At 40.2% G+C, this 11,849-nt stretch overlaps 1 protein-coding gene across 2 annotated transcripts in view; it reads left to right on the plus strand.

Annotated features, from left to right (window-relative positions):
• The window catches only part of tmem132e (transmembrane protein 132E), a 289,644-nt gene extending 280,112 nt beyond the window's left edge, over positions 1-9,532 (plus strand). For both annotated transcript variants that reach the window (XM_013134527.3, XM_010870842.3), the window contains exon 9: positions 3,164-9,532. In XM_013134527.3, coding sequence (XP_012989981.2) covers positions 3,164-4,216 — 1,053 coding nt within the window. In that variant the 3' untranslated portion in view covers positions 4,217-9,532. The remainder of the gene's footprint in view (positions 1-3,163) is intronic.
• The last annotated feature ends 2,317 nt before the right edge of the window (positions 9,533-11,849 follow it).

Below are 11,849 nucleotides of genomic sequence, written 5' to 3' on the forward strand. Positions count from 1 at the left end.
GATTAATTCAGTTAAAAGTGTACAAGTAGGCTACGATTAATTTTATTTTCAAATGTTAATATGCAATGAGACAACTGATATTTGCATCCATGCATTTTAATGCACATTATCCGATGAGAAAATAAAGATGGAAATGACAAAGTTCTACTTATATTAAATAATAGCCTTATGTTGAAAAATTATATGAAGTTGCATTGCAATTTTTTTTTAACAGAGTTTAAACATACTGAAATTAAGAAACAAATGGCTTTCTGTACATGATCTGCGCAGGTAACTTTCCACAGAGCTGTCAAACCTTTTCAATCTCTGCGCTAGACATCCTAATTGATGGAAATTGGCATAATTTGCATAAAACACCCTTATACAGATTTTGGAATCAAAATTTTGTGCAAAAAGATCGTTGTCATAACAATAATTGCTATCTGGGTCGAATAATCACAATCAGGCAATGATGTAATGATTGCCAACAGCCCTACTAAATGGTGTGAATATCGCTAGAATACACACCATTTGCACATAACAAAGACAATATAAAAGCACGCCTTCGCATACAGATCTGTCATCGCTTAAGAACAAAGCAGTTGCTTTCAGAGACTGACATCTTAACTGACTCAAATTAACTGACTAAATTGTTGAAATACATTAATTTAACACAGGGACGTAATCTGTTAATTGAGACTGTAGTTCGCAAAAATACTTTTTGAGAGTCTTTCTTATCTGCAGAACACCATAGGGATTGATTTCCATAGGGAAACGTCTCTCAGAGATTCCTTCCTGTGTGTAGCATCTTGCCTGCTAATATGATCCTGGAATTGATTTTCAAAAGTTACAAGGAACATCTGTGGGAAGTAGCTCATGAATTTTCATGACATCACACATCCACAAGATGGACTGTTGACGCTTGCAGTGCTCATTAGCCTATTTGCCTTATTGCTGTGCTGTGCCCAAACAACCCCCCAAGATACAAGGCTAGAATAAAAATTTAAAAAACGATCATGAAAGACTTGCAGGGAACGTCAAACCGCACCAGCAAAAATACATCTTGTTTAATAAGAAGCAGAAGAATACAGCCATGGCATGTTTGAGTTTTGCAACTGGGCCTTTGGCTTCTCAAAAGTCTTGCACATAAATTATTTGCCATCTTTCCTGAGAAGCTGGATCAGACAATGTTTTTTGCAATTGGGCCATATTTATTCATATTTCACCACAATGAGAGAATACAGACAGGTTTCAATACCTAGGAAATTGTTTATCAAAGAGATATCTATTTGCTCTGGCTGTGGCCAAAAAAAAAACGTCACTCTCAGGCACAAGTATTAAATTCCTATGTATCTCGCCTTCCACTGCTTGGCCACCTTAAAATTTAATTAGTGTAATGTATTGTCCTAAAGTGCTCTCCAAGGCCAGACCATAAAAGGCAGCCAATCCCACCGCCATTGAAACTCTCAGAGGGCTTCTCAGACTATTTCACACCAGTTTCACAGGAAAAAGCCTCCACGGCCATGTGTGCTAAACGTCCCCTTTTTTACTCCATAAATGTATGAGTGCTATAAACTACAACTAAGAGAATTGGACAAGTCAAGGTCTCTTTCTATAAGCCTGAAATCCACCCCATTGATATATATACAGTATGTGTGCTTGTGATTACCATTTGTTGAGTTCAACCATCCCGAGTGTGAACTGTAATATCACTTGCAAGGGCAGCTATAGTCATTGAGATTCTGAGACTCCTGTCAGGTCAGAAGGGGAGCACAAATTAGCAATTCTTTGGCTGTCAAAGTCACAGAGATATTAGCATTCATTGTAAAACCGGTGGTTTGTATCCTGAACACTGTGGTATTTGTATATATTCAAAATAAGGCACCTCTCCGGTTTGTGGTATATGATCAGTGTATGTACCATGACATAGGGCTGTATCGAGGCATTCTGTGTTAACCTATTGATTAAATATATATTGTTATAGTCTAATTATCCTGTGGGAATTCTATTGATCTGTCTGCTGCAGATGAATCCTGAGCTCTTCAAAGAGGACGTAATATGGAATATAATTTGAACATTCCAGTCACCTGTTAGGACATTCAACCTCAAGTGTACGGTGTGCTTTGTTTGCTTGGTGTCAAACCTTTTTGATATGTCAGTGAAGCACTATAGTGGGTTCATCAGGACATGGTGCCATAGTCAATGTATTATTTAAATAATGTGTTTCAAAGGCCCTCTTCATCTTGACAAGCAGAGATGACAGAGGCTTCATGCTTGAGCAGGAATGTCATAGCAACCTTGAAGTTCAGTCTCCTCTGCCTGTATCAAAGTGAAATACATCTAAGCTTTCCAAGAGGGGCGTTCCAATACAATCCAGACAGAATTTTGATAAATGCCTCTTCCGCTGAAGTATGAAAAGACATCTCAGTTAGGGACTAAATGTGCTCTGTCAGAAAAGCTCTTTCCTTTTGTCAGCCCTACAGGGCAGGTGCACTAGGTTGAGCTGAGAGCTATTCTTTTAGCAGGAGCCAAAGTAAGGCCTAGAAAAAACACCTTGTTACTTGAAGACATGGCCACCAAACATTGCCATTACTCTCATGAAGCCAGACTCTAGCTGTCAGGTAAACTGCTGTGCAGTCGTGCAGTTCTGTCTGTTGTTTACCAGCAGGATAACAGTTGCACAACACCCACTCACCCTTCTTTTCTCAGAGCGAGCTGTGTGTTTGCTAGCGTTCACTTCTGAGACAGACCGCCTGCGTGTGTCTCGGTCTATGGCAAGGCAGGAGGTGCCGACGTTTAGAGATGCTTAGACGATTTAGGGATAGGAGCAAGCCAGAGACTTCAAAGGCAGGGATTGGGCACAAACATTCACATCATATAGAGAGGCATAAAAGTGTGTCTGTTTGAACTATCAAAACGCTTAGTTTTAGATGAAGAAAAAAACAGTCTCAACCAATATTTGGATCTTTCTAAATATGCTAATTGTTTTGTTGTTTGCTCATAAAATACAAATATTGGCATGTTATTTGGTAAACGTGTTTCAACAAAATAAAGGTGTCGCCCTAGTCTGTCCACAGGGTTTTTATACGTATAACTTCAGTAAAAGGCTAAGGTGTAACAAAAATGGGATTTGAAGCTTTGTTAACCTAGATTTTTATTTTATTTCCTTTTCTTGTTCTTACAGGAGGCCAGCTTATCAATCTGGCTACATTACAGTGATAGCACTGCATCGCCTCTGACCTTTTTTGACCCAAAGGACTACAACCTCAATGCTTCCACGCTGGACGACAAGGTGGTGTCCATATCCCAGGAGCCTCAGCAGCGCTGGCCTGTGGTGGTGGCTGAGGGTGATGGCTCCGGGGAGATGGTGCGCATGGAGATGACCATCTGCGAGGCCTGTCAGAAAACCAAGCGCAAGAGCATTATTGCTTCGGCCCCTGTATATGTGAAAGTGCGATTTGGTCCAGAGGAAGACTCAGAGGAGGAAACGGACACCGATATTGATCAGATAACTCGACATCCAATGGTGGGCGGAAGTTTTGAGCCTTCCAATGAACAGCCGGCAAGCGTCCCAATTGACTACACCAACTTCCCTACTATTAGCAACAAAGAGAGGCCCACCGAGGGAGAAGAGGAAGAGGAGGAAGAAGACGACGACTTCATTCATGCGCCCCGTAGTATGACCGACCTGGAAATCGGCATGTACGCCCTCCTGGGCGTTTTCTGCCTTGCCATCTTGGTCTTCCTCATCAACTGCATTGTGTTTGTGCTCAAGTACCGCCACAAGAGAATCCCCCCCGAGGGCCAGGCCAACATGGACCATTCCCACCACTGGGTTTTTTTAGGGAACGGACAGCCCTTGAGGGCTCAGAGTGACCTTTCACCCCAAACAGTGGAGAGCCCAATTAACCCCCTGGAGGGGGTACAGACTTGTTGTCACGGTGACCACCACAGCAGCGGGAGCTCCCAGACCAGTGTTCAGAGCCAGGTCCATGGGAGGGGCGATGGCAGCTCCGGAGGCTCAACCAAGGACAATGCAGAGGAGGCCAGCTCGCCCACCTCCAAGCGCAAGCGCGTCAAGTTCACCACCTTCACCACGCTCCCCACAGAAGACACGCCCTACAACTCCATCCCCATTGCAGATGAAGAGGACATTCAGTGGGTCTGCCAGGACATGGGTTTCCAGGACCCAGAGGAACTGCATGACTACATGCGTAGGATAAAGGATATAGCCTGAAGGGACGGCTGTTAAGAAGCACCCTGAATAGAGCTTTCAAAAAAAAAAAAAAACCTGTTTCTTTCTATTTTTCTCTTTTTTCACTTTAGTGAGAGAACTTTTCACAAATAAAAATCAAGGCCAACTACTCTTCTGTCTTTGTTTGGGTTAGTTTTTTTAGTTTTATTTTATTTTTCGCTGTGCTGTTCTTGTACACACTTTTTTGAAGTCGCAAAAACAATGGGAAAGCCAAAGACTACCAATAGACTAGAGGATTTTAGACTTGAGGCTAGCAAAGTGGCTTTGTGTGGATGCTCCTTCTACTGAGGTAGGGGAGTACATTCTTGAAAGGAATTATGGGCTTCAGTTGTGAGCACTGTTCTGCAGGATGGATTTGAAAAGTGCTTCATCACTCCTATTGGGGGTTAATTAGTGAGCCTGATACAGACAGGAGTGTTTTTACCAGGAATCGTTGGGTCTTGGCTCTGTGTGTGTTGGTTTATCTAAGTACCTTCTCCAACAAAGAGGCCTTCAAGGTGCAGATTACATTTGAAGAGATACTGGGGAGACATTGTCAAAACGACATCATGATGGATAACTAATTGTCAGAGAAGCTCATTAAAAACTATGTTGCAGATTCCTTTTATTTTACCAAAGTAGGGAAGCATTTGTCAATAGAAGAAACTCTCATTGTTCTAAGTAGCACATTATTTGATTTCTTTCAATGTCATTACCGTACATTTTTGCTACATTTCATACTAAGTCCATGTCAGTGCCCTACTACTGGTTTCATACACTTTCCTGATTAAATCTAATGCCTTAGAATGGGATTCACAGATCACAACTAATTTCAAAGCTGACACCCAGTTTTCACATATTGGTTTAGGGGCAGTGCAAGGGGCAATTATCCAAACTGCTACAACTGGTTAATGGTTTACTTATATTGGGAAAGGCAATAGCTTTTACATATATTGTGATGTAATTGATCTCTGACATTCTTTGCATGAAAGGAGATACTGAGTCACAATCAGCAAATTTCCAAATTTGTAAATGTTTGTATTGTAATTATTATCTAATCATACCTAGACAATAATAAAGGACATATGTTATACCATGCAATACATGCATGCTGTGCCAGACTTGCCAACTAAAGCCCTCCCTCGTATGTACATACCGTGCCCAGCTGAGGACCTCCTCATCAACAACATTACAATGAACTAGTTATCCAAACAGAGACAGAGAAGAAAGGTGTTGTGTGCAGGGAATGTGTTGGCCCATCGTCCTCCGCAATTACTGTGATTTCCCACTGTACATCCGAGATCTTAAGAATTACAATGGAAGAACTTTCATTGAGATTTCGAAGTAGAAATAAATTGTTTTCCTTTTGAAATCATTGCCACCTTGTGTAATCATGCTCCCCACTGAACACCAACAATTTTCTAGGAAGTCACTATTTCTATTTCCAATTAACCTTCACACAGAATGATAAGTAGTACTGTTTGGTCCAAAATATGTAAGTAATAAAGCATGGATGTTTCAAAGGAGTCGGTAAGGATCGTCACAGAAGCCAAGAACGCCAGTGCTGACAAATTGGGCCATTGTTATGGTGATGCCTACATTTAAGTTTCTCAGGACTGACAGGGTTTGAGAAAATCTTATATTTAAATCTAGGAGTTTTGGTTAGTGAACTGGCACAAATTAGAATGACTGACATTTTTGAATGCAATGGGATGCCGTTGGTTGAAGCGTGATGAATTATAAAGCAATGGTTGGAAGATGACTGATTCTTTCAAGGTCATGTCGTTTTGTACTGATCTGGGGCCTCATTTATAGCTGTTACGTAATTTCAGAAAATTCTGAAGACAACAATATTGTGGTATATATATTTTGCACACATTATAATTATGTTATAAAAATGACCTGTTGTGGAACCGTGTGGAAGTAAAGGAACACCAGTAAAAGGTGAATGGAGGGTGTTTTTCATGGCAAAGAATCACCCTCCATTCACCTTTTACGGTGACAATCATTTCCTTTATTTGCTGTATAATATGGATGAATTCCTATTTCAGATTGGCCATGGACAAAAGACAAAGCAATACCCATTTTGAAAACTTCTGTTTGTGTCGTCTGACTTTTTTTTTAAAACAGCCATGCTGTGTATATAGTAAATCCCTATCTGTGCATTGAGCAAGATTGATTCTATATTCCAAAAATAATTTAAAAGTAGGTTCACATATGGCTGACGGGACATTGTGGCGCACTAGACATTAAATGTTGTTAGCAGTCTCATGGGCCTAGCCTTTTCATACAACTTTTGTCCTGTTGTCTCTTGACAATGGCATTTTTGGTCCTGCTGATTAGAGATGTGGCTGCACCTTCCTGAATGACTTTACAGGTGGAACATTCATAACACTTGGGGGTTTCAAAGCATTTCTTCCGAACACCTTGTGCTCACTACCTATTATTCAAGTCTCCAAAGAAGATCTGCTTAGAAAGATTAGTATCCGGGATCTTAGTCACATGGTCACACAATCCAAACTATGCTTTCATAAACTGTGTGGCAATGCTAAGCATTGTCTGCATGGCTGTGGACTTCAGTGGCTGTCCTGCCACATCAAGAGCATCTTCAGACATTTCAGGTAAAAGGTCATTGATCAGATGCCTGGTCAAAGGATTATGACAACTTCACAGAGAGTTACACACACTATGGAACTTTGGTTTTAGTTGAGATGGATGTTGTTCCACAAAGAATGTTGTTAGTTGTTCAGGCACCCAAACCGCAAGAGGGCTTTGCTTGAAGCTTGGGCTTGCTACAGCTTGCATTTTTCTTGACTGTTCCCAATATAATTGGGTCCATGTAAGAATTACAGTGGGCAGGTTGGTAATACATTTACTCTTCCCAAGGCCAAAGTTGAGTTGAGAACTGGTCCATTAGGGTCTGAATGTCTGAATGGGAGACAGCAGTGGGTCTGCAGTTATCAACAAAGAGAAGGTTCCAAATATCTGCCCCATCAACACAAAGATGAAAGAAATGTCTGTGCCTAGAGATTTGGGGAGGCATCTTGCAGCGTGGTAGGAAAAAAATATATTTTACAGGCGCTTAAACACAGAACTGCTTCACTATGTTTGTGACCATAAATTGCTTGGTGAAGTCTTGGATGAACAGAAGCACTATATTGATGCATGTTTCTGGGCATCCAAAGGGCCTCGCAGTTGACAATATTAACAACCTTTGTCAGATTAATATAGTTAAGTACTGTTCAGTTTTCCACATGTCATTTGTCTTAGAATTAATGGGCTACAAACACTGTGACAGATAATTTTTCTTAATCCACACTGGATCTCGGACAGCCAGTGATGGTCTTGGTGTTCTTTTAGATGGTTCTGTGGGATTCTCTTTTCCAGCAATAGACAATAAGGGTATATCAGTTTACCAGATAGTACTGGCTTTTTTGTTTCTGCCAAGGTGATTGGGTTTTCAAGAGACAGGTTTACTTAATCTTAAGGCTGCCTGTTTATTGTATTACTTTTGTTTTCATAGGCTCTGTACACATGATGTTTAAAATCGAGTGCCTGAATGCAACATTTTCACCTTTTCAAGCCTGGCCACGCTTGGGTCTTGAGCAGTGTGATCCATAAAAAGCATTGGTCAGATGCTTAGGCTTCTGCTGAATTCCACTGCTGCTTCAGTCTGGTGAAATGCCACCCTGTGTTTTAGTCCACAGCTACAACTCCTAAAACATCCACAGCAGCTACTTCATAATATGTCCATCTCAGCAGGACTTTTGATGATGGTGTCCTGACTTTAATTTTGGATTTAAGTGAGGCCTAATTGGCCAGCTTCTCCAAAAGCATTTCTGTCTAGTGGCAAGAAAATATCTAGAAGGCATTGTTGGATGCAATATATATCTAGTCCACCATCGGTTCCACAAACCTGAAGGGTGATAGTTGGAGTCAATTCTCCCTGGCACTAATTTCAATTTACCAGGCTACCTGGTTAAAATAAAATGATGTGTATGTTCCTTTATTGCATGGATACTTTGAATATATGAACCCATCACAACTAGAAAATTGTAGGACAAATTTTACGTCATGGAAATAAAATAAACTAAATCTTATGTCTGATAATTCTATTATTGTAAAAATAATAAATTACTACAAATGGCTGCATATTTCATATTTTCTTGTATTTATTGTTTATTTCTATCTCCTATTTAGAAAATACTAAATTGCCAGATTGCAATGTCATACCAAAATATTAGATGTTTGCAGGATTTAATTAAATTCTGAGTTGACACAAATATTGTGGTGTAACAGTTCATAAATGAGGCCACAGATTATATGGTAATTTACATTCTGGATTAACAAAAAATGTACAGGATGGATAATGTTTACATTTTTATTTGTTGGTTCTGCATAGGGCTGCTAGTTTCTATTTTTGTTCAACACATTATACCCAATACGACCACAATGAACGTAGAAAGGGTACCCAAGCTGTCAGTTGAATTTTACATCAATTAATTTCCACACAAACATCAACTGACCTACCTGCTATTTAGTTATTTTAGTGTCATACAATATAGGATCCAAGTGGTTTATTTGTATAATTACCTTTGAGATTAAATCTAAATCACTTGTTAACCCTGTTAACAAGCCTTGGTAAATCCCTGAAAATCAAAGACATTACATACGATTACAAACAAATGCATTGAGGAAATTTCCTGTTGGCTAAAGCTGGCCGTTGCAACCCCCATTAAAAAAAAAGGTGTCTCAGGATGAATGTATTAATTCTCTACTGTACTTTGATCATCAAATGGGTATTTTGTCTCTTGTATTTCTGTGACCCAAATCAGTACCACTGCTTACCAACAATAGTCGGTTAAGTTTCTAATAGCAGCTTTTTAACATTCTTTTTATATGTATATTGTTTCTGACTTTCCAAGTTGATTTAAGCTTTCAGGGATCACTTATAACCTGTCTTGATTTAAAAAAAAAATGTATGGCTTCTAATAATTTTCATATGTTTCCTTCCTACATGTATATATGTATAAGCAAAACAATTTTGTAATGTGACTTTGGTGAAGGTGTGCATAACTATGTGTACATTCTCTTTCTTCTGCAAGCTGCTGCTAGAGACTTGACCTTCATGTGGTTGAATACTTTTGAATCGTACCCAAACGTGGAGATGTGCAAACCGAACAGTTGTGGTGACCATGGTCCCATCACACTGACGATACTATGTTCATGTACAGAGCACTGTTCAATTTCCTGTATTCTCCTGATAAACAAAAACCTTGTATTTCCAACCTTATATGTAAAGTACTAAAGAAAATACAATACATAAACCCATGTGTCCTTTCTACTTATGATCATAGCACTCAGAAAAAGTTGTCCCTATGACACGGTAGGCTCCATGGAGGTCTGCTCAGCATCTCTGGGAAGCAGGACTTCTTGTGCCAGCAAGGGGCCACAAGCACTGACAGACACTCAAAGCGTGTGTGTGATCACACTATTTGGGGAAATTTATGGCCACTAGTCCGTGAGAACGTCTATAGCCAGAATGGCCAATCAGCGGATAGTTTTCTTGTGTTCCTAAGAGATCATCAGAGTTTGGGCTCCGATTAACCTCTCTGAGACCAGTGAGGGATGGCCAGAAAGACGCACCTGGGTTGAGAAACCTAGGGAGATACCGTTAGCCATCGTCAACGGCTCCTGTTCTGCCTGTTGATGTGCTGTTGTCGGTTTTCACCAGAATACGCTGGTCCAACAGTGTTGATCGGAAATGTCTGAGCAATAAATCATTAGGAACGCCAGTAAATGTACGTGGTGTGTTCTCTGCAACATTGTCCAATTTCCCACAGTGCTGCCCACCCCCTGAGGAGCACACCTGTGCTGATCACTTTTGGAAACATGTAAGAGTAAAGAGAGTCCCCCGAGTGTAGGGCCCAGGGCACAATGAGGATGCCGTAGAGTTTCCAATGGTGGCGGCAAGATGGGTTTAGCCGTTTGACCAATGGTACTTCCACGATTTCCTCCGACGAGGAGAGATTGTGTCGAAGAAAGCGATAGAACTTGAAGGGCAGTACTTCCAGTGTTAACTGCCTGGTAGCTAGCCAATTCTTTTCCCAGTGGAAGCATATCGAGGAGTCCTCCTGCATTCCCTCAAGCTCAAAGGAGTACGTTTCCACCCCTGCTTCATTGAGTCAATCACATTTATTCCTTCATTTAGGGTAGATATGTCTCAAGTACGTAAAGTTCCGATCATTGTGGGGATTGGAAACCCTGAAATACCTCTTACCTACCATCTGATCCTAGCCCTTAACTTAAAGTTACATAAATATATTCAATTCTAACTATGCCCAACTTTAAACTAAACCTAACTCCTATGCCAGAAATCAAACAATTAGCTAGTTAAATACAACCCATGCCATGGTTAAATACATCGGAGGACTGTTAGGGCCTTCTACGGCTTCGGGGAAGATATGAGGATTAATACAAACATATTGTAATTTCTATTATATTTTTTAAACATTGATTTAATCGTTTCCATTTAAATGATCTTCTGATTCAGTTTTAGTTAATTACTCTCTACTCCCACTTATCACTTACTGAGTGCTCCGGGTGTACAACATCCATTTCCATTATCGCTAAAAATAATTCCATGCTTGCTCCATATTCGCTCCATATTATTTTTTTCAACGTAATTTAAAAAGCACTGCACCTAGTTCTGTAATTACTTAGCCTACTACAAAAGCAAATGTTGCCCTATCTGAGAAGGGAAGCAGTCAACATTTCACAGCAAGTCATAGGCTATGCCAAAAGGGTGATGATTGACGGGTGATCAAGTGAAACCGCTCTGCGCTCTAACAAAATGATATACGCTCCACTCCAGCTCCACTGCTATGGCGCAGGCCTGTTTCTTTAGGATGTCATCAAAAGGCATGGATTCTCTTGCATTAAAAGTAGTTTTGATGTGGTTCCCATAAAGTCAATGAGTGATTCTGTTATTATTTTCCTTGTTCTGTTCGATACAAGCTTTTAGAAGTTATTCCCCCTCAAAGAAGGCCCAGAACAATTGACAATTTGATATGAAGTTTGAGGAGCTGTAGGTATCCACAATTGTCTTTACGGTTACTGTGCAAACAGTACAAATTGTAAAACACAAATGTAAAACAGCTATTCCCAAGAATATATTGCAAACAGAAAAGTAAGTTTGTTTTGGAGTATTTACATGTATAGAGTATACTTGTATACATAACATACATACACAGTGCCTTGCAAAAGTATTCAAACCCCTCACCAATTCTTTAACGGGGAAAGACGCAAGGAACAAACCGGGGGTTCGGTGGTAGGGCCCTGGAGTCTCTTATTGAGAAATTAACACAAAAAAGGAGGGAAAGATTCTTACTCTCACTCTTTTCTTCCTTATCTAAATTAAATTCAAACGACTTTATTGGCATGATGTAACAATGTACATATTGCCAAAGCATATCAGTGGATCACAGCAATTCAAAATAGATACAGAAAGAGGGCAATAACATAAATTGGGGGAGCCAAGGAGGGAGAAAGAAGGTATGGAGAAGAGGGGTGAAGTGGCTGCCAAGACTATGACCGCTCCCCCAATTCATGTTATTTTTGAGAGCCCATTCCTGCC

This window comes from Esox lucius, chromosome 7 (assembly GCF_011004845.1).
Source record: "Esox lucius isolate fEsoLuc1 chromosome 7, fEsoLuc1.pri, whole genome shotgun sequence".
NCBI lineage: Eukaryota > Metazoa > Chordata > Actinopteri > Esociformes > Esocidae > Esox > Esox lucius.